General features: G+C 46.3%; 1 protein-coding gene across 1 annotated transcript; it reads right to left on the bottom strand.

The window, feature by feature from the left end:
• Positions 1-3,561: 3,561 nt before the first annotated feature.
• Positions 3,562-9,772, bottom strand: ARC (activity regulated cytoskeleton associated protein). Its single transcript, XM_055801077.1, has 3 exons — positions 6,495-9,772; positions 5,747-5,915; positions 3,562-5,340 (listed from the first exon to the last, which is right to left on the bottom strand). The coding sequence occupies exon 1, from the start codon at positions 9,259-9,261 to the stop codon at positions 8,047-8,049; it is 1,215 nt and encodes a 404-aa protein (XP_055657052.1). The 5' UTR covers positions 9,262-9,772; the 3' UTR covers positions 3,562-5,340; positions 5,747-5,915; positions 6,495-8,046.
• Positions 9,773-23,836: the final 14,064 nt, after the last annotated feature.

Genomic DNA, 23,836 nt, shown 5'->3' with positions numbered 1-23,836 from the left:
CCTCCAGTGAGTGGATTTGTAATTTTTCAAGTGTATAACATAGTATCTGTAATCCTGGTTACAAAAAGATTGCTTCTCAACCCTGTTGAGAAAGCAACTTCATTTTGAGTAAGGAAGCGACTCACACCTTTCTGATGACATACACAAAGCTCTGTGTGAAGTGTGTAGCACAGAGGATGTGTTTTCTTGCAACAAGGGAAATAATGGATTATTTTTTTTAGTTGAATAGTCAAATCAGGAGAGGGGGAAAACAAGGCAAGGTCAAGTCAGGAAAGAAACTCTCCTAATATCTCAACGGATTAAATTGAACATGAAAAATAGGTTTCTTCTTACACCAGCTTGTCACATGTCTCTGAATCCCAGAACAGTTTCTTCCACTTCTTTTTTTTTTTTTTAGAAGTTTTCTAACCTTCCTGCCCACACCACCCCACCCAGTCCCTTGTTTCTTGTGTGGATTACAAGTTGAAGTCAGTTTAAGTAATGCTTTTTTGGAAAAAGTCAAAAAGGTTCATCTTGAAAATGTCAAGATTCTGTTCCTTTAGAAAAAGAGAAATAGTTTGTGCCAGCAAGTGGTTCTGTAAGCTTCAGGATTACATAAAATCTGATTTTCTAGTGACTTATGGTGTGTGTTTCAATTCTTTTGGCTGAGCACGTTCAGTCTGTGCCTATGTGGGAGCAATGGAACTGTCCTCTATTCAGCATCTCCACATCAGAAACATGTAGGCTTCTAGTGACTTTGGGAGTCTCGGGTTTTGCATGATACAAGTTAATAGGTTGAAAGTTAACAAATGTGCAGGGGGGAAAGACTGAAACACATGCTGCCACTGCATGATCATTTTAACTTTCAGAAACAGGATCATAACAATTCCTAAATGTAGCTTAAAAAGTTATGAAGATGTTTGCCCCTTTGACAATAATCAACTACCATTTTTTTTCACCTAAACCTGTTTGCGATTTAAGCCCAGTTTTGCACATAGCAATTCTCCTTTCAATTTTTAATGGTTAGATATTAGCTGTAAAAGGCATGTCACCTGCCTGCAATTCGGACTTGGTACAAATTAGTATCTGTGGGAATAGGTCTAAGATAGATAGCATCCTGCTCCATGATCAAAGTGAGCACCCAGAGCTCACCAGAGCATCATATTGACGTGATAAGTGGAGCCATTATAGCCGATTGTGTCAATAATGAAAGTTCCACAGCCTCCCTAATTACACATTGCTTTGCTGGAAAAAGTGGCTCCAGGGGAGCAGTTAGGCTATGCACAAACACAGCCTGCCTGAAAAGTCAATAAATATGATTTACATGACTGACCGGTACAATCACTTTGTAAAAAAAAAGAGATAAAAGGAAGAGGGAAAAAGAGAGACAATAAATATTTCATATAAAAATGCAATACTCTGAGAAGGTCCACCTTAGCACTTTCTTTAAGCTGTCCTGAATAAGCAAATTAAGGAGCTCATCAGTATAGCCATGATAAAGAGAGAAGGGGAGGAAAAAATTATCAAATAAGTGTGAATTAGTGGGTTTTTTTTCTCAATTCTGTAAGTTCTTGACCCCATATGCCTTTTCCACCATTCACATTTATGAATAGCTCTGCATTTTAGATCACACCCCAGAAAACACAGGGATGGCTCCTGCTTTGATTTTGGAGGGGGTTTCAACTAGTATTAGCCAGTTAATCCATCACTGTGCTATGTCTATCCCAGGTGACTCTGTACTGATAAAGCCAAGAGCAGTAATAAGGCATTTCTTAATTAAGTGAAGGTGTAGGCCTTGTGACTTTCTAGAGATTTGCATTTGGAACTGTCAGAAAGAAAGTAAATAAGAATTATTAGATTCAGATTTGGAAGGCTCTGGAACAAAATTGGAAACTTTCCCAGTTTATCCATCACAGACTGGTGTTTACAAGCCTCATCTATCTTTCCCCATCTCCCTCAACAGGTCATCCCCATCTTGTCCATCTTTCTCCACCATAACTTGGCCATCAGTCCTCCTCACCTCTCCATACTGAACTCTCATTGTCCCTTGTCTCCTTGCCCTCAGATCTCCTCAACTGAAGCAACCATTGATCTTGTATCACTGAAGCTGTGGGAGTGGACCATGTAGGGATGGATGATGATGAGAACGTATGTCTCTATAGCATTTTTTTAAGTTTAATTCCCACAGTATACAGTGGAGTTCTGCCCCCCTCTACTGGAAGAGCTCAGCACCTCAGCTGAGCAGCTCTTGCTTTTTGATTTGCAAGACATCGGGTTGGTCCTTGTAGAAGACCCAGCCCTTTCGCCATGTCCATAGAACACTCAAAGTCTAACCCTGCTCTCCTGACCAGTCTCGCCTGTACTGTCCAGGGATGGGATGATCTGGCTGCACCCTTGTTTCTGGTCTGTCACCCAATGCCTGTTTTTCACCTCTTTACTGATGACAGTAGTTAAGGACACAAAAGCAGAGTTCAGCTGTGGATCCAAATTGTATCTTCAAAGTTTCTTTTTCAGTCTGGATAAGGGCTTGTAGTTGAATAAGCTGTAAAGAGCTGAAGACACAAAGGTTAGCAGCTGTCCTTTAGGCATTTTTGGCCATCAGACTGTTCTGCCTTTCCAACCTGAGCTCAAAAGGTCAATGCACATTTAGTGCCTGCTGTGAAAGGAATGAGCACGTTTGTTTCTCCAGCTGGCCTACCCCAGTGCATATTACCACCTGCACCACACTTTGGACTGCCAGTCCTAACACCGTCTTTGTTGGCAAGAGACCAGACACGAAGCAGGGAAGGGGGGCTAAATACACCTGAGTGCAAAACCTTCTCAGAAGAGAAAGCTTTGCAGAGGCAGAGTCCTCTATCCCCATGGATTGAAGGTCTTTGGGGCCAGAACTTTGAGCCCAGCCCACCATAAAAACACTCATTTCAATTTAAAACACTGAGCTACATCCCCTGCTGTGTTGCCTTCCTCCAGTCCCAATGACCCAGGGGTGTTTTATAGGTAACGAACCCGAGGAATGGAGATTAACCTTGCTGTACGAGACTACACCAGGTTGCAAAGCACCAACCTGATAGTAGCTCCTGGGTCTCCGTGCTGCTGAGTGCTGTTACTTCTGAATGCTGAACTCTTTTTGAGTATCAGGTAGAGCTGATTCAGGCTTAGCAATTCTTCACCTTGTCCTGACTTGCCTCAGTTCTTCCATACATATTACACCTCAAGCATGGATGGGAATGTGATTGTCCTCTGTTTCAATAGCCTTTCTCTTAGCTGTACCCAACAAGAGCCCTGCACAATCCACAGTCCTACAAGGGACCGTTTCTCCCAGCCTCATGGGCTGCATTTAACTCAATCTGAGATGTCAAACAACCCTCTTAAAATACCTCCATATTTTCTACATCCAACCCCTCTTCTTCAAAGGCCCAGTACATTTCACTTTTATGTCAATCATCTGATTTTGCCAAGAAGGAAGATTTTGTGAGTCAAGTGAGCCCAAACAGCTGACAAGACCAAATCTTCAGAGAGCAATAGACACTTGAGCCTCCCATGAACCAATGAAGAAAGACAAGAAAGCAAGGCACAAAACAGTTGAAGCAGATATTTCAAAGTTTTATTGTATAAATCTACAAAAGGCTTTGCTACAATAGCAAATAGAGAGTAGCACTATTCTATTGGCAGGTTCTAGTGGCTTGGTGTGATCTTGTAACTCCAACATGACACATGAGGAATAAACTGCCTGATACAGTCAGATCTAGGGCAAGTGATGTCGGCTTACAAAGACCTTTTGGCTTTAGCCTCTATAACCTGTAGCGATTCAATGTGTTTGCTTTTAAACAAGTTTTTTTTAATTAATAATATCTCTAGTAAAAATAAAAACTCTAAAGTAGTTTTTTCGGAGTTAAATGTAAAATTTTTTAAGGGATGAAATCTGCTAAAATCTCACAGACACAAAACATACACACTTCTTCATCCATGTGACTCTGCCCCAGGAAAATAAACTACCGGTCCTTCCTGGAGAGGCTGGTAATATAAACCAGGGTGCTACAAGTAAAGCTCCAATCTGCTAGGAGCAGTCATTAAAATAAAATCAGTCCAGGAAATTCAGTTCTGCACACTCCAAAAAGTCAGCCGAAAGTGTATAAACCTCAGGACCAAATGACCAATAGCACAAACAAACTAATTCATTAAAAAGGCAGTAAAGTCTATGGAAAAATAAAATGCCTATTGAGGCAGTCAAGCCCCTTGAAAGGTACTGTGGAAATTAAGCACCTCAGAATCAAACATAATTTTGACCTTGAGATGATACCTGTGAAGTCTGCCTTTAAGTGGTTTTATATAATTTTCCAGTCCTGGACATTTCTGCTGAGCATTGTTGGAATGCATGTTAGGTCTCATTGGATTAGTTCAAATACAACAAAACACCACAGAATTTAGTTAGGTGGATTTGATTGCTCAACACACATACACCTGCACACACCCGCACTGACACGCACACAAGCATACCCGGGGCAGTTGGCTCTGGAACAGAGAGGAACCATCTGGACCTCTTCAGTTGAGATGTGAACCAAAACTGTCTTGTTCAACTCACTCAGGCTCTTGTCTTTTGCGAATCTTTGGCACACTCTGGGTCTGGATGGAAACAGTCATGCCAAAGCCAGCACAAGAACCCCAGTTCTTGCAGTAACTCTGGCCCATGCAGATCCAGGAAGCGCCTGCTGGCTCACAAGACTTTCCTTTCTGGCAAGACCGTTGGCCCAGTTGTGCAGGCTCAAGCAGTTCAGACAAGCATCTGGGCCACAGGATGCTTCTCCGAACCTACAGAGCCCTTTGAGGTTTGAAACTGATACCCGCATGAAATGAAGCTACCCTCAACTCAGGAAAAACAGAGTCACAGCATTAACAGCATGGAGGGTTCGTAGCCTAGGTAGGGTCAGTCATTTGACAAAGTTAATCAGAAAAGTTTTTAAAGTGATAATCTAGTGAAGATTTCATTAGGTGAGTCCCAGTGGCCTCAAACTGCAGAGGTATAGAATGATCTCAACAGACAGTCAATACAAGCCCAGCATTCTTGCTGTCCCCAAAGCCCAGACTTGATTCTTCTGTTCTGCCCTTTGGTTTCTCTTTCCATTCTCAGCACATTCTTCTGTTGTTGGAGTACCTGGACCAGCTCAGGCTTTTCTTTGTCCTGTTGGAATTGGCTTCTGTCTTTCATTCTGGCTGTCAGCATCTGGAACACGGCATTGCACTGCATGGGAGGGTCTTTGGTGTGTGATTTGCCCTCTGTCTTCCTGCAGCACTCACTTCTCCCCTGGGAAAGCAGTACTCTTGGACACAGAGAAGGAAACTCAGAAACAGCAGCAGGGATCTCTGTAAATAAATAAATACAAAAAATGCAGCAGCTCTGGTTAGATATCTAAAGGTTAGAGTACAGGGGTTTTCTCAGGAGACGGGGTTAAATTCAGCTGTGCTCACTAGGTTTCTGCAGCCTGGAGATGCTGGTAGGTATTGGTGTCTAAGCATTTGCCAAAGGTCCATCAGAAAGAAAGGCATGATGTGCACTGCCCTCAGAGCATTAATTACTGGGGCTGGTGTTTGGGTTCCTACATCAAGAAGCAGAAATCCCACCTACCTGGTGGTGCCAGTCTCTTGCAAGTATTGGGGCTGAGGTCTCAAGACCAGCACAGATATTTGCACCCAGGCTGTTCACTATCTCAGGTCAGGGCACTAGGGAGGCTAACAAAGGGCCCCAAAAGGTAAGATGAGAGGTAATTACCTGTGTCAGTCTTTCCTTCAGACAGTGGATCCGGCAGTTGGTGGCTAGGGATCCTGACAGCAGGTCTGATGTTGAATACTTGGTGCTGAAGCTTTTTCTCTTTGGCTTTCCTTCCAAATCCAGAGCACTGTGAAGTGATTTCTTCTCAGAGGAGGATCTGAGTGAGTCACTGTAACCAAGAGAAAATAATGCTTGTAGTGCATGGCCAGCTCATCCTCAGCAATGACACCCACTTCCCTATCACTCATCCCAGGTCATTAGAAATGCTCCCTTCTCTGCAGATAGAGCTGCTGTCAAACTAACTCGCTCTGAACAAGTGAGAGGAGAGCCCCCACTGTTCCTGAGACCAACGCACTTCTAGCAAGGGAGCAGCACAGGCATGCACCTCCTTTGGGCTGTGTGTGGACCTGTGGTGTGTTGTCACAGATAGGGACTCAAGCCCAGAACTTCATGGGGCAGGTCCTTGGGCTAGACTAGTGAAGAAGCTTCCCATTTCCTCCCCCTATTAATCAGAAAGTGCAAGATACTGTCCTGTTCAGAAACTTTTCCCACTCACCGTGCTTTAGTTCCCTTTGAGTGGCTCTCTCTTAAGCTTTCTTCAAACCCTAATTTGTCACTTACAATGCTTCATATCCCATTTCAGATTTATTTTTTTTTTCCTATCTCAGTGCAAGATTCCTACTGGATGGGCTATGGCTAATTTACGTTTGAGGAGTGCAGAAAAGACAATGTCAGAAAGTTGCCTTACCTTCAGCCTCTTGGAAGGAGGCACACCGAAGGCCTTCAAAGTCACCAGTGCCACATGTTACTGCTGCTGTGGAGCCAAGAGCATCCCAGGGGCACTCCTGTTTCTGAATCTCTGCTGCATCTCTTGCAGAGGTGTTGTTTATTTGGTCTGGTGGTGAATGCAGATGATGCTCAAGATGTGTCCAGCCACAAGAAGCTTTGAAGATCCAAAATTCTTGAACATGACTTATAGCAGTTTCATCTCAAAGTCCTATCATGAGACATTAGCCAAAGCAAGGTGGATGCTGAGCGTGTCTCAACATGGAAGATGTCACAGAGTCCAAGTCTGTCTCCATCCATGGCAAGATATTGTAGAAAGTTCTTTGTGAACAGAAAATGCTCTGTCCTCAGGTGCTCCAGGACAGGGGTGCCAGGCTTCCCAAGAGCATTTTGAGTCTGTGTGAGCAGAAACTCTTTGTTGTGATGCACAGGCTGAAACTGTGCTGGGACACACAGCTCTCCTATTCACTTCTTTTTGCTTTTACACGGCAAAAGCTTCTTTTGTCTCCACACATCAGCATGGACTCGATTTGCTGCTCTGGGGATATTTTGCTCTGGATTTAGGATGTGTTTGTTTGTTTCATTCAAAGTATAAGGATTTACTTCCCTTAACCCCCCCACACCCTCTCAAAACAGCTCTGGTGCCTCCTCTCTCCACATTGACACCCCCTATTCTGTGAGAGGAAGCAGACTGCTTCTTCAATAAATGAGCTCAGAACTTAATTTGAAACTCTGTTTCCTGCTGAATGCACAGTATAATGTGCAGAGAAAGGGCAAAATTTGTCTCTGCACTGCAGTGGCCTTGATTGGAGTGAGCAAAACCTAAGACAAGTAAACTGGTAAGAGCCTCTTGAGAGGAAAAACATTAAAGCAGGTAATAGGTGCAATGAAATGAAAAACACTAAAAATAATTCACATTCTTAAAGATTTCAGTTCCTGAAGTATAGGATTTCTTCTCATTTAAAAAAAAAAAAATCCTTTGGAGCAAGTAAGAACAGGAGATTGCCAGGTTAACAGAAGTCCAGTGGTAAATCATAAATGGGCAAGGGTCAAAAGAAAGATGTCTCCTCAAGACAGGGACACCTCTTTAGAAGAGGGAGGAGGGAAGGAGAAGGAGAGATCCAGATGGGTAGGAACCCTCAGCCAATTGCTGCACTTGTATGAAGTCCTTGAAAGCTGCCAGTGTTACGCGGCTGCCTCTGAAGTTGGGAATTGTCTCTAGTTTCTTCTCAGGGATCTCATAAAATTGTCTGTTCCCCAGAGTGGTGCAAGCAGTATCTCCAGCACCCCCATACTGCATGGCTCAGGTGAGGTGGGCAACCACATCCTAAGGTGCCTCTCCCCCATCGCCTCCCTCCCCCCACAAGCAAAGTTAATTCCTCTGCTATGGGCTGTTGGACTGAGGACACCTCATGTCTCGTCTCTAGCCAGAACCTCTCTCCAAGGAGAAGCTTCCTAAATATGCCCCCTTCTCCCTTTCATGTAACCCAGACCGCTGCATCCCTTGGACTAGCTCATATGACAGTAGCTGGTGGGCTAGGGGGCTCCGGTTGAGTCCCATTGCTCGGCACAGGACTGGCAGTGGTTGAGGGAGGCACGCTGTCCACAGAATCTCCTGACTGAATTTCAGGGGTCCTCTGTGGGCTAGGCTCCTCAGAGTGGTCCATGTTGCCTTGGACTTCCTTCCCTCTTTGGATCAGCTGCTCTAAGGTCTTGGGCAAGGGGTAACTCAAGAAGCGCTTCAGTTTGGGCTGGAGGGTGCCTACCACATACTGGATAATTTCCTCCTCATCTGCATCAACATAGAGGGTCTGGTACAAGTCTCTCTTGCGCCAAAGGAACTGGTCCAGGGGCTCCCCCTCTTTCTGGGGCAAATCCAGCTCCCTTTTGATAGCATCCCTAGTCAGAGTCCCCTCACTGTATTGCAGGAACTCCTTCTTGAACTCAACCCAGTTCTTGACAGAGTCCTGCTTGTATTCCCACCACTTTTTAGCTGGGCCATTCATGTGGTTTTGGATTTGAGACAGCCAGTACTCCTCTGTTCCACCCACCTGCTTTAAGTATTCCTCCAAGTGGCTCAAGAACTCCCGGGGATCCTCAAAGACCTGAGTCTCCACTGGGGAGGCTGGAGCATCCTCCGACACAGAGACCCACTGGTAGGAGTCATGGGCCTGGGGGATGCTGGGCACCTCCCCAGGAGGAGGGGTCAGTGCATACATTTGGCTCATATCAAGGGCATAGTCATAAATCTCCCCCTCACCTGGCCGTATCTCTGGGCCTCCCACCCCAACGGACACAGTCTGCTTGCCATGGTCCCCAGGGCAATATTTGCCTCCCATGGACTCCAGACGGTCTGCCCACTTCTCTAGACGGAAAAAGACTTCCTTCCAGACATTCATCTCTCGCTTGACCCATCTCTCTAGATGGGCAATGGTTTCCTGGCATCTGGCCAGGCAGGCCTTGATGGACTTTTTCCATCTTTGGTTATCAGTTGGGACATGGTCCTCCAAGTTATTCTCTAACTTCCCCACTGATTTCTGCAAGCCTTTCAGCTCGCGCTCCACCTGCTTGGAGACCTCAGACAGGAGGTGCCGGTGGGTCCTCCTGACATGCTCCAACATTTCTGCCCTGCATTTCCCTATCTGCAGGATCACATTGGGCTTGTTGGCAACTCCACGGTGCCCCTGGAAAGAGTGGATGCCTGCACTGGTGACATTATCCAACTGCATGGCTCCGACTGTGCGAGTTTCAAACACGGAAAAGACTGTTGTAAACCCTGGCACTAGACCTGGCTCCCAAAAACCCCACCACAACACTTTCTGAAAGACACACAGAGACTCCTAAACCCCGCTCAAAGGACTTTTTCACACAAACACAACCAAATCAGATATCACCGCAGAGCAAGACGTTTGGTCCCCGTGGATCCCAGAGAGAGTTGTAGGCAAATTTTTCCCAGTGCCTAGCTGGAAACGCCGGTCTCACGTGCTCAGGGTGTCCCAGAGAGAGCCAGGATCCTCCAGGAACAAGGACAGGAGTTGGCTAAGACATCCAGCCCCACACGCGTGCCCGCTACCTGCTCATCCGGAGCTGAGAGTCTTGAACGGCAGAGAGTCCCCGCTGGAGAAAAACACACAGATATGCACAGAGAAGCTGGAGGCTGCTGCAAAAATCCTGCTGATTTCTCCTCGGGTAAACTTGGCGAGTCAAAAATGCTTTCACTAGAGATGCAAGAGCTGCTTCTCCTCCCTGTCTGATCTGCCACTAGACCAGGCTCCTCCGTCTACTTATACCCCACACAGCTCAACACGTGGGTGGTGCCCTGCCTCCTCTCGCACGCTCGGCGCAGCGTTCATTGGAGGAAAAGCAAGGCTGGTGTCTGTGGCAACCCAGATCTTGGCAGCCTTCCCTCGCTTCCCACCCCCTCACGCACGCCCCCAGACTCGACGCGAGAAGCACTTGAAAGGTGCTGGAGACAGTTGGATAGATGGATGAGTAATCGCACCTTCCGCCTTTCAGATTGCAGGAAAAACACTTATTCATTCCACAAGTATTTACTCAGCAAGGTCATCATTAGCATGCTGCCCCTGGCAGGACTCGCGGAGGGGGAGAAGAGGAGGAATTCAGTGTGTCACACCAAGACAGACGCCCACGGGCCCCCGCACACCCTCACATGTGTATGTGTACACACACACACACACACAGAGTGAGCTCACTCCTAATGTAAATGCTTGGAAGTGATGGCAACTCAGCAGGGGGGGGGAGAGAAAGAAAAAAAAAGGAGGGGGGAAGGAGAGGGGGGAACACTCAAAGGAGCCACTTCAGCACAAATTGGAGCACGCTGGACTTTCTAATGCACTAGCAGGTGGGAGTCATCCCCACTGCTTAGCTGCACCAGACCAACTGCTATCTTGGGAATATTTGGTAAGGGAGGGGGATGGCATCCTGGTTTTTACACCAAATTAAATCCACCCATCAAAAGCCTGTTCTGTACTTAGCTTGAATCAGATGCTTAATCAGTTAGCCAACCCACAAGCGCAGATGAAGCTACATTTGTTCTTTGCTCTTGACAAAGCAGGAAAAGCCAACCATAAAAGGAGTCCCCGGGTCTTATATAAGCCAGAGATAAAGGATTCCCTAAGAGAGTTCCCTGCCGGAACACCCTTGGAAGGGTGCTGAGGACATCTGGGGCTTCTTGTTGCCTCCCAGTGACAGTGGCTGGAGGCAGTGGGATGCTGATTCATGAATATCAGCTAAAAAGGGATTTCAAGCCTGTTGGCAGTAGGGAGGTGCCTTGCCTCTGCTCAGGGTGGTGGGCAGTGTGCCAGGGAGGTTTAGGATGGGTGCCTGCTTCCGCAGCTCCTAGCCATGTGCTTCCTGGTGGGACTGCAGCCAGCCTGGGGTAAGAGTGAGATGCAGAGGGGACAGATGGCCTTTGAAGTGAACCCCTGTTGAAAGGAGGTCTCAGTGACTTCATGTATGTGGTTAAAGCAGAGTCCCCTTGAAGAAAACTGGTTGTGGCTAAGCTGAAGGGCATGAGGGACAGGGATCAGGACACACCCCCACACACCCCCCACCCCTTCCCCCCTGCCCCATATCTATGTGCTGCAGGAAGGCACACATGTATTCCCTACCAGCTGGTGGTACATGGAGAAATGCTACTGTCATATGATTCTCAGGAGACAGGAAGGTTATTTACGGTAGCAGCAAGCTGACGTAGAAGGGCTGCATGGTTGGTTGAAGGTGGGGAGTGACAGTGAGTGGGGAAAGAGACAAAAGCCTGAGGGTTTAAATGCAGGATTTCTGATTCAGCAGACCCTCACAATGCCATTTTATCCCACACATATATGATTATGGTGATATATATCACTGACAGAGAAATATGCCCTCTGCCTTGCTTACTTCTTCACTTTCGCCCAGCCTTCCTAAGCATGGGATTTTTGTGCATCTGTGTTTGTGTTTAGAAAGGGTCAAATCATGATGCCAGTCATCTGAGGGGTTGGGACAGATCTGGAGCCTTTTATGCTGCTATCTCTATACCTCAAAGTTCACCTTAAACCTGCATTGCCAGTAAGAGATCACATGAATTGGGAGAGACTGTGCACTCACTGTATCTCTGGATTGGTGTAAAGACATTTTTCAGAAAGCTTTTCACGCAGGATCCCCAGAAATGGCCCTTGAGAGATTTCCCGTGGGTGGGGACAGGTTATAGACTGGATTTAATTTTGCAAGGTGGCCTGGTTTCAACTTCAGCTTGTCCCATCAAATGCCAGAGCCTGGGATGAACTGGCTATAAAACCTACTCCTCCAAATCTGTCTCTTTCCACCCCGTGACACTTTCCATTCTCCCTCAGTTTTCAGTCTGGAAGGATTCAGCACTTTGAATGGCCTCATTTGGCACTTAGACCTGGTCATAGGATCCCAGGATTGCCATGGCTGGAAGGGACCTCAGGAGGTTTCTAGCTCAATCTCCTACTCTAAGTTGACTCAGCTACTGGATCAGGCAACGTTGTTCAGGTTTCAGATACTGAAAACCCCAGGGATGGGGATTGCCCAACCCTCTCTGAGAAACCTGCTCCACTGCATGACTGTCCTGAGAGGGAAAGCCTTTTTACTTACACCTAGACTGAGTGTTTTAGTTTATTTAAATTAAATAATTAAAATTGTTTTAATTTATACCCAAAGTCTCTTGTTCTCTCACCAGCCAGCTCTATGAAAAGCCTGGCTCTGTTTCCTTGATAAACTCCCCACAGGTGCAGGAGACCGCTATTAGGTCCTCCCAAAGCCATTGCTTCTCCAGGCTGGACAAGCCCTGGCCCCACAGCAGGCACCAGGCAAGTGCTCTAGCCCTGACGATCTCAATGACCAGTGCTGAACTCATTCCAGCTGATGAATGTCTTGTCCTAAGTGGCCTAAACCTGGCTGCAGCAGCTACATATGGACTAATACATCCTGAGTAGAGGGGGATAATCACTGCCATTGACCTCCTGACTGTACTCATGCTCCCACAGCCCAGGATAATTTTTTTGCTTCCAGGAAACACTGCTGGATCCTACTCAGACCACTGTCGCCCAGAACCCCCAGGACCATTTCTGCCAGCCAGTTGCTGCCAGGGACTCTTTCTTCTCAGGCACAGAATTTGCCCTTATTAAATGCCATAATGTTGGGGTTTTTTTGTCCATTTGTCCAGCTTGTCCAGGTCTCTAGGTTCATCTCATTCAGTAACCTTTCCACAGAGCTCTCCTCCTAATCTGTGTGCTCTTCTTCTGTGGAGGTGGTGGGGGAGACAGGATAGGCAAGGAGGAACAGGGGTTTTCCTTCTGGACCTGCTGGGGAATGACTTGCTGATTAAGATGTAGTGATAAGCATTTTCATTGTATTTCTAATTAAAGTAAGGTGCGTGGGTAGAGGAGGAGGAGAGAGGGGAGCCGGAAGCAAAGGGAGGAGGGAGATGTAGAGCACTGGGAGCTGAGGGGGAGAGGCAATTTGAGGCAGACAGACAATTTCCGGGCACAGAGAGACAGACGGGCATGGAAGGACAAGAGCCATGGACTTGGGCAGGCTGGGGAGGAGGCTGTCATAGCCACAGTCACTTTACCCCAGGGCTTCACAAAGAGTCAGCCACACTTCTCCTGAAATTAGCTGCCTAGCCTCAGAGGAGCTGACAAAGGGATGGATGGAGAAGACTGCAGCACATGTGGTCCTCTGGAGGAGGTCCAAGAAATGAGGGAGAGCAAGAAGAGCGGTAAAGGTGGTGGGAAGTGAGTACGAGGAAGGAAGAAAAAGGGTAATCAGTGAGCAGGGGTAGTTTCTTCCAAAACAGCTGAGCAGGAACAAGGAAGGGAGAGAAAACAGCAAAAGCCACATCTCGTAGATCAGCAGGGATAGTGTCAGCGTGGGTTGTCTCTTTAGAGCTTCCTGAACATTTTTAAACCACAGTAGATCAGGATCAGACCCCCAAAAAAATGAAAAAAGAAAAAATGAAAAGCCAACAGAATAATTACAGGCAGACAAAAGGAGCGCATGGCAGTGAGCAGCAACAGAAAGCCCCACTGCAGGGAAGGGACCAGATGAAAGGGCCACTGAGTCGCAGCCAGCACTGGCACATTCCCCAGTGCTGTCACAACAGCACTTTGCAGAGGACATGTGGCACTCGCTCCTTGCAGCCATTCAGGGTGCAGGCTTTTGCTGCACCTCGCCTTAGAGCAAACTGGATGGGGTTTGGTTGCTTTTCTTCTGTCAGTGTCCTTTTTCTACCTCATCTGGATGAGCATTTTGCTCAGATCTACCTTATGGCAAGACATGCCACTTCCTGGAGCTGAGCCTGAGCTGTGAGCCAGATGAACCTGGTGGTTGAGTGAGAAGGGGGAGATCCCAGGGCTTGGGAAAGTTTATGGTGCAGCTTAGTTGTGCTGTCTTTTAGTGGCTTATGCTCGGAAGAGCTCTGCTAGATGCTGCATTACCCTACTGTGATGCCAGGGTCCCTTCCCAATTACGCACTGCAATGTGCATTGCGTTCCTTGCTCGGAATCACTGTCTGGAGAACCCTGTCTTTCACCAAGGACTCTATAAAGTGCCTGAAGTTAGAAGTCTGAAGTCCAGCATGCAATTAATTCCACATTCTTGCAGGAACTATTTTTTCTACTTGTGAGCAAGGTATTTGCTGTTATCATATGTCTGCTGTGCTAGAATTTTCCTTTATACTTCCAGAACTGCTTCCTCCTCCTACAAGAAAAAATAAAAGGGAAAAAAACCCAAAACAACCCCACAAAACAAAACAGAATCCCTCCCTTCTGCCTCTATGCCTTTTCAATCTCTATCAATTGTCCTACAGGTTACCAGACAAAGCTGGCCAGTTATTTGTTTGGTAGCAAAACCCTCAGGGAGGGGGAAAAAAATGAAGAGAAACCAAGGTTTTGGACATTTTAATTTATTTTTAAAAAATAAATAGGAGAAGAATAACACATTTAATTTACACCGTATGTCTCTATTCATCCATCTCCAGCACCGGAACACTTTATTGCATTGAAGCTGGCATTCACAACACAGAGTTTCACATTCAAAACACGGTTCACGTCAATGGCTGCATTGTTCCTGGCCACCCATTGTCCTCCATGGCTGGGGGCCACACGTCACTTGCTGAGAGGATGGGGAAGGAAGTGAGAAACTGAGGGCAGCCCGCTATCAATACTAACAGTGATCATTATTATTATTATTATTATTATTAATGCTACTCCTTCTGGTGTGGAGGAGCCTGCAAGTTCTCTCCTTTTTTCTTTTCATCTGAAAAGCGCTACTTTGCGGGGAAGATAGAGTGTTTTGTTTTCAGACTAAAAATATCTTCTGCATTTTATAGAGGTTTTTTTTTCCTTATTTAATGGGATGTTTGTTATTTTCGTTTCCTCACTGGGCAGAGGAAATGTTAATGAGTGCCTCCTTGCGCTGTGTTTGCCTCCTCAAAGCTGCCTGAGGCTAAATCAAGAAAGTCAAAGGAGATATCAATATTTTTCATGGCAAGGACTTGAACTCTGCTGTTGGCTGTTACGACCCTCATGAGGTCAACACAAATAGGAAGACTTCTGCAAATGAACTTCATTTTCCTCCTGTGCACATCACTGACAAATTGTTAGAGTAGATTTGTTGTTAGCAAAACAAGCAAGCTCCAAGTTGAAGGGCCTGATTCATACCTGTTTTATGGAATTTCATTTGCCATGTGTCTGAAAGCTGAATCTGACCCATGTTTGGCCGCATGCTTGTTTCTTCCCTATATGCCCCCCTTTAAGGTGCCCCTTTTAAGTGTTCTAGTAAAAGTTTCTGAATTTAGTGCTTTTTCACTCCTCTTCAGCAGTAAAAACTGAAACTCACAGGTCTGCTAAATCAGGAAAAGCAGTGGGGTGGCTGTGAAGTGCACAGCCCTGGTTCATCTCCTGGTGTGGCTTGGCTGACAGAGTCCCACCAGTCCAGGAGAGCTGTGCTTCTCTCCGCCTGTCAGGATGATGTGCCCATGCTGATCTAAGGATTATCTGCAGTCCACAAAGCCAGTCCCACCCTCCCCTGAAGCCCTGGCTCTGCTTTGCCATTTCTGTCTGGGTTTCATGTTAACACCCCTATGGCAGTGTGAGATGAGCCCAGCAGTGATGGTAGAGGAGCTCTGGGAGATCACAGCCACACAGGGAAAATGGGACATTGTCTTTTTTGGTGGCAGGTTGCCAGGCTGTCAAACCATACCCTTGATCATGTGGTGAGCCAGGGGAAAGATGGGCATCCGCATGTCTTTGGCAGTACCAGCTACTCACATGATGGGGAGAGAGTGGTTCAGACTGCCCCATAGCTTACCTGCTCCTGTTCCTCAGAGACATGACATTGTTCCCATGGGTGAGGCTGTGTTATTAAGCCTCTCCTTCACTTTCTTAGCACCTACGTGAATTTTCTCTCCTGGACTAGGGCACATGGAAAAGGCATTAGGGGTGGTGGGAGCCTGGTTTTCCATCAGCAAAGCTAGACTGGCTCATGGGAAGATTTCCAAGCTGCAAACTCCCTGACGGTCTGTGGGGAGGAAGAAGCAATGGGAGATTCCTGTGGCCATAATAGAAAATATTGCCTCGTTGTGGTTGTTAGCAGCCAGTCCCAGTCCCACCACAGCCCCTTTTCCCCATCAAATTACATCATCCTACTCTTCCTGTGAGTGGCAACAGCTCTGTTCCCTTGAGGGGAAGCTAAGGAGTGCTCAGACAAAGCAGGTCTGGATTTATCGGGGATGCAGAAGTCTGTGTGCATGGTATTGTAGTTACCTCCAAAATGTGCAACAGCAACAAAAGCCATGTTTATGTCAACACCTCCATGCTAACCTCATTCTCAAATTCCCTATTTACTTCCCTCTGGCTGATGCCCCCAGCCTGAGTTAGAGAACTCCACATTCATAATGGGGACATGCTAAGCAGGAATTTTTTCTGTTTTCAGGTTGAAATCCCTTCATCTGCAAATGTCTAAGTTTAGTCTTCTGTTCATCTAAAAAACCTCTTCTCTGCCTGAACCATGGATTGCCTTATCAAATAGATGGGTAGCTTTTCTCTCTTCAGGCATGCATAAACCCCCACTAAATTCTTTATTTGCCCCACTCAGACTGAAATCCCAAGGCATTTTGAAACCTGCCTATGCCAGCCTGGCTAGGATTTGGCCACACAGGTGTCTCTGGACAACATTCCAGGCAGGTTTGAAGCCATGCTCTGGCTAATTTGGCACTAGGGTTTAAACCCAGGTCTGCTCAGTGCTGGGACATTCCTAAAAGTAAAGGAAACATTAAATGCATTATTATAACTTATTTTGTGGATGTGGTTTGTTTACTTACTTCTTTCTTGTAGTGCTTGGACAGTGATTTCCTCGCCCATGGACCATGAACATCCTTCAGTGATGGGGTATGGGATGCTCTACCTCTCTTTTAATAGGAATGTGTGTCTGGCTCTTTGCAGTGGGCTACATGAAAGCATCACAAAGGGCACCAAAAGGACACAAGGTCTTTCCACAGATGCACTGGGACATGAGACTGCTGTTGCCAACCAAAACTGTCTCTCCAGAGCTCTATATGTTGATGTCTGTCAGTTTTCAACTAGCTGTTCTCACAACCATTGTCACCGTAAATCTGTAAACTAGGCCACCGTTCACCTGTTTTTAGCAATTGTAGCATTAAGGTGACTCAATTTAATGTTTTTCAACTTTTTCCTTTTTGCTTCTCCTTCTTCTAAGCTATTTCTTTTTTTTGTCCCTGTACCGTTCCCCCTGCCCCACCCCCCACGCTCCACCCCACTCCCGCCCCAGCATCGTTGTTAACAAAGGATTTCCCCTAAGCATCCTTGCTTTTCATTGCTAATCTCTCCTAGCCACAGGGAGCCACAGCTTGAGTCAGTGCAGGAGTTGTGTCCCTTCAGCTCAAGATAACAGCAGAGCAGCTGCCTCACGCGGTAATGGGGAGCCTGCATCACTAATAACGGAAAGGGTAATGTTAGGTCATTTCTGAAGGGAAGCATCCTTATCCCAGCCTAATTCAACCAGCTATTCCATTTCCATTATTTAAGTCCCTGTAAAGGAGAGATGGATAATTAGGGACAGCAGGGTAGCTCAGGGAAAAACGAGGAACGTGACAAGCAAGCAGCAGACTGTACTAATTTCTTCTTTCCAAATGTATGAGGCCCCAAACATCACTAAAAGACATATTAGATCAGGACTAGCAGGAGCTAGGGAGTAAGTTGCTGTGTAAAGCTCTCCAGAAGCTTCCCTTCCGCCCCCCCCCCCAAAAAAAAAACAAAACCAAAAAAACCACCAACCAACCTTCAGCACAGTGCCACAGCCACTGGTACATCACTACCCCCCCACTGGTCACAACTGCTTGGTGATCTCAGGCTGGAAATCACCAGGTCCATGGAACAAAGCACTGCAAAGGCTTCATATCTCTGCACAGAGAAAGGTCTGTATTTGCGAGCACGCAGCCAATAGGTGAAGGTCCATGTGTAAGACCTATTTAAAGCTTGAGACCTGGAAGGTCCATGGGGCAGGGACTGCAGGTCCTACATGAGGTGCAGTCTGCTCCAAGACATCATGAGGAAGACAAGGACAGGGAAGGAGGCACCCTTCAAAGACAGAAAATTAAGAAGCATACGTCTGGGACAGAAGTGATTCTGACACCAGTTTTCTCCTTGCTAGTGTCTTTCCACGTGATCATAGGAATTTACTCAATCTCCCTTCTCCTTGTAGAGGTTGTCTTTCAATAGGGCTGGTACCAGCTGGGAAGCTGACAGCTAAGAAGGGAACATTTTGTCCCCACAGATCTGTTCAACTTTAGCAAGGCCAAGACTGGAGGGCGGGGGAGGGTTGGGGGGGGGGGGGGGTTTGAGAAAAAAGGGAAAAAAGAAAAAAAGGGGAAAAAATATCAGAGGTTATAATTGTAGCCAGGGTTATTTATGCTTTATTTTAGTGAAAGATTACTAAGGATTGAAAAAATATTTTTTTTAATGTCCCTAGGGCATGACCTGGGGAGAGCTGATCCTGCTGTAGTGCTACGGGGATGGGACAGGCAGCGCTGCCCTCTTGCTGGGCTCCTGATTTCAGCCCAGCAGATGCTGGGGAGGTGGTGGCAGCTCTCACAGCGCAATAGGATTTAGCTTTCCATGGGTCCTGACAGGAATGTTGCAACAGAAAGAGAGAAGGATCTGGGGGGGAGATGCAGGGGCATCTGGCCAACTGAGCTGATGTTTCTCTGCCGTTTGTCACTGTTTCTCACCGCTTGGCACAGACGGGAGCCTCACCAGTGACCTTCTCCGCAGAACCCCAACCCACACTGTGGGGAAGGATGTAGTTTCCTGGATTTCCCACCTCACACCCCCATTTTCTGTTTTTCAGCCGTCTGGCTTGGCCGCTGGGAGGAAGGGGAGGGAAAGGCAGCAGCTCCGTGTTAATGGGTTCCGTAAGGAGAAGCTGGGCAGAGGTTGGTATCCATCCCCTCGGATACCCGAGGCGCCCTGAGCCATCCCTGAATGAGACAGTGAGGTGGGTGGGGGTGTGGGGGAGAAGGAGTGAGTGGGAGCAGGGAGAGGGGCAGACAAAAGGGATGAGCAGCGTGGGTACCAGCGATCGGATTTGCTGCACACTCCTGCCTTTCCCCCATCTGCTCGCCAACAGGGAAGGGAGGCAGCTTGCCGGGTGAGCTTTGCAAGGGGTGAAAATGGGCCAGGGCAGTGCCCCCGGGGCACTACTAAAATATGGATGCTGTGGGCATGGCTCCCCAAATGTGGTGCCTGCTCCAAAGGGTTTATAGCTTCTTTTCCTCCTTCCCAGGCTCTGCATCAGGGAGGGGGAGAGAGTCCCTGCAGTGCTGCTTTGCTCAGAGCCAGGAAGGCTCTCTGAAGTGATGCTCAGGGGGTCTGTGAAGGAGGGGGAAACCCTACAATTTAGAGCTTTACGGCCCCCAGAATGAGCACATGCAGACCCCTTCTTCCTATCCATCGTTTGGTCTCCAAAATCTTCCAACTCCCTCCCCAAGTTTTGCATGGGATGCATGTGAAAAGCATCATTTGTCTACTTATGTTCATCAAGTCTTGTGAGGGCAACACAATCTCATCAGGGTACCCCCATGTTTCTGCCAGCAGTCATGCAGGGAGCCGACTGAACATCAGCCTCTAGTCAAACCTGTAGTTTGGGGTGTGTGCGTCTTAAAAATCATATTTATCACTTACATTATTAATGAGGAGGATGTCATTGTCCAGAATAGTTATAGGGTAGGGTGCCCTTCCTGGAAAACCACGTTCAAAACACCTCTCTGAATTGTGTTTTCTTCAGAACTGGAGAGCTCCAGCCTTCATGTAGCTAACTAGCCATCTCCCTTCTGAATACCTGATCAAACATCCATCAGGCCAGACTGCCAGTCTTAAATCTTGGATTACATAGCCCGGGCCATGCATCCCATATCTCACAGAAAAGTTGACACCATCTCCCTGCTTATGTGTATTCAGTCACACACAAAGCATAGGGATCCCACAAGGAGTGACCACGTCTTGTCCTGACCCAGAAGTGTCTCATCAGGGGTTCATCTAAGACACAAGGGTCCAGATGAAGAAGGGATGTGCACCCCCATCACCCGGGCTGGCTATCCCTGTTCACCCACCCTGCGAGTGCCGTATTTCTTTGCTCAGCCCCATAAATGGAGGGTTTCCCCATCAGGCCCTGTTAGGTCTGGATGAACTTGTGTTGTGGCCTGGTAGAGTGCAGGGGAGGCCGTGAAGGCTCAGAAGGCAATTACCCAACAACTGCTAGGTAGGGTCCTGCTCTACCTCTGAAGGGACACCTTCCTCCCCTTAATGTGGGGACTGAACGACGAGCACAGAACTTTTTCCTTCTTACTTCCTCATCTCCTCTCTCCAAATATTTGTGCAAATTGCCTGTGGCATTTAGAACAACTAAAATTATCTCAATTAAATAGCTCCACTGTTTTCCTTTGTTGTCTTTTTCTTTCTGGCTTCCTTTCTTCCTTCCAGGCATCTGGAACATGTTCTTTAGACAGTCTTTAAAAACAAAAAAACACAAAACGAAACAAAAACCCCTACCCCAAACACTTAAAAGCTAAGACTTATGTAGCTTCAGTTAGGCATTTTTTAGAAACATAGATTAAATAGATAATGTGAAAAATGTGAAAAATAAGAAAATACCCATTCTTCCAGTATTCATCCATAGGAAACAGGAGAGTAGTCTTTGGCTAGACCACCAAAGTCCACCTTTGTGGATTACGAGTCTACTGGTGGTGTGGGAGAAAGGGCTTAAGGGTTGTGCACTGGTTTTGGAGGCGTGCTTGGTACCATGAGGAGGAACATGGCAGTGCTGTTCTTGTGTTCTGGGATGTTCCCCCTGCCTGTCCACATGTGTTCATCAGAACAGTATCTGGCCCTTTTTATTGACCCCTCAGCTTTGCAAATTCCTTGCCAATCTGTTATGGGAGAGAAAATTCCTTCCCAGCATCAAATCTGGCAGCTGCCTCATCCCTGTGCCTGACAGCATGAATCACCAAAGTTAAGTAACAAACCCATTTATACATGAAGATACCATCACTGTCCAAGCAATCACTCTTATGCTTTTCAATGTGAAGCTGATTACCGTGGATTCTGCCTATACTCATCTTATTCCCTCTCTTTTGTTCCCTTATTTTTCTCCCAGTAACTTCTGGATGCTTTGCAAAACAGAGAAAAACTTCAGAAGGGGGCTGGGATACCAGGCAGAGTCAGAACATATTTCATAACCTCCAAGAAGAGTTGTTTACTACTAATTTTATGAGTTTCTGGGAAACCTCTCAAGGAGTCTCACCAAAGCATGTTTGGCAAGAACAAGTGGATTACTAATGAGGTAGTGTGCCACCTGGTTTGTGTTTTATTGTCTTAAATAAACCTACATACCCCTACACACTTTAATGCACCTGTTATTTTTACAAGGGTTTTCTTGGTACTGTTTTTCTGCTTTCTTAGTACCCATTTTATTGCTGTGGTCTGCTGACAGTTATTAAAAACGTAATTCCTGAATGCATTTGTTTTATGCTTCTGAAAATAAAGTTTTGATGGGTTGAAATGGCAGTGGGAGATCCATCCTGAAAGAAAGATCTGGGTAAAGCACAGTGCTTTGTCAGTTTGTGGAGGCAGAGAGGGATCTGCAAATGTTATAAAGCCTGGGAAAAGCAAAAGGACTTGTACGCTGAGCATAACTGTAACATTGCAATATCCAGTAACTGGCACAGAACAAATTTACTCTGAGACTTGCGTCTCTCAGTACTTAGCGCCAAGATAAAACTCTCAGACCAGGCGTTCTCCTGCTGTCTGGTCAACCTGGGTCCACTCAGGACACAACCAAGGACATGACCATGTCCCTCCCTTTTCTGCACAGGTACCCTCATGAAGCTCAAAGTTCTGCCTCAAATACCTTCCTTTGCCTGATTGGAAACAGAAATTTGGTGATCACTGACCTCCATTTTTCCAAATTCCACCATCACTCTGAGTGAAATACATCCGAGATCTCTCAGGTCTCGCTCTTTGTATAAGACTCACTAGAGCAAATACTAAAATGTTAATTTTCTCAGAAAAGAGTGATTCAGACTTGGGGAGAACTTAAACACCAGGTCTGGGGTTTCTCTCACTGGCTACCTACCAGTCAGTATGTGGGTATCTCAGTACAGGGGAGACTGCAAATATTGACCCAGATCCAGATAATTTTTTTAGGCAGCAGCAGGGCCACAGCCCTCATCCCTCCGTCCAAGGTACATGTTTCAAGCACAAAGATACTGTGCATAAGGACAGCAGTGCTGTTATTCACAGCTTGGATCCCTAAAAACCAAACCTTAAATCAAAATTCTAAAGAACCCATAGTCACACGTGCACACATACACGTGCCTAAAGAATTGGCTAACAATCACAGCATCTTTTAAACATCAGACTTAAGGAGGTAGAAGGACTATATGACAGGCATAGTTTGGCAGTGGGGCTTCATTAACTTTGTTTTTCAAAGATGCATTTATGTCTCCAAAACAACAATTGAGTTATCTCAGGCCCAATATTCCATCCTGTTTAGCACATCCCCTCACAGCTATTGCAGTAGGTAGCACCCACAGTCCCCTTTGTGCCGTCATCTCATTCTTTCTCCAACATATTAAACTACCATCAAAGATGAGGTTTGCAAATGTAGTTTGTTGCCTACTGGAGCCTTACATTTCAGAGCTATTGCTGCTACTGTTGCATATTTTGTAGATTTTTTTTTTTTTCAAGCAGTCCATTTTTGCTAATGGGCTCACTTGGGGGTCTGTTGAACTGCAAGGAAAATGGAGACAAGCAATCTTCCTGCTGGGAGACCTTTGCAAACCTCAAGGAACCTTTTTCAGAAACAGGAGTTGTTCCATGTTCTTAATGAGATCATTTTCAGAAAAGTCTGGAGAAAGAAAAAGAAAACAGGGAGCACAAAATAGAGATAATTGCTAGAAACACTTTTCAAGTAAACCAGAAGCCCACTCAGTGTAATGAGACAGAAAAATTTCAAGAAACCTAAAGGAAGAACATGTGCTTTATTTGACACATCAGACCCATGTCAGTATGTGAAAAGCAACAGCATCTCAACCCTGCAGTTGTCTGTCACTCCCCTGGTGCAGATAGCTGGATTAAGAGTGGAGAAATAGGACAAAATCCCATCAGTGACATAGTTTGGTGCAAGGAAGTCTGCAATGAACTAAAATTTGTAACAAATCTGATGTGCTGAGTTGGGTAGAAAAGGTCACCTCTCCTGCACCTCCATCTGCCTTAACCCCATTAAAAAAAAAGTGCACTCAGCAAGGGGTGGTGAACCCACACTGGCCCACAAAGGCCAGCTTCATGCCTCTCAACATGGCCAGGCACCTCACTGTTGGGATAAGCATTCAGTGGTGGCTTTCTGTGTGGAATTAATGTGATAACTTTTGAAAGCTGCATCTGGCTGATGCCAGATGGATATTTTTAAAAGCTCAGGTAGATCCACCTTGAATGATAGGAAAACTGGAAGAATGGCAGGAGGGAAAGTGGGGACAGAAGGATCTCCTATAATCTGTTTGACATGGCCAAAGCCTCAAACACCTGTGTAGGAGTGGTAGATCAAACAGTTGACGGCATGAAATGACACCTCCAGCACAACTCGTGCCATTGTGCCAACATGGTTTAACAAGCTGACACTTTACTGACGTCTCAAGAAGCCAGGGTATGAGTATAAGTAGATGCCAGAGAAGCTCTACAGAAGAGCATCTAACTTAAAATCCAGTCT

Source organism: Falco peregrinus, chromosome 3 (genome assembly GCF_023634155.1).
Source record: "Falco peregrinus isolate bFalPer1 chromosome 3, bFalPer1.pri, whole genome shotgun sequence".
Lineage (NCBI taxonomy): Eukaryota > Metazoa > Chordata > Aves > Falconiformes > Falconidae > Falco > Falco peregrinus.
The sequence above is the reverse complement of the archived record's forward strand: the minus strand, read 5'-3'. Positions and strand labels throughout refer to the sequence as shown.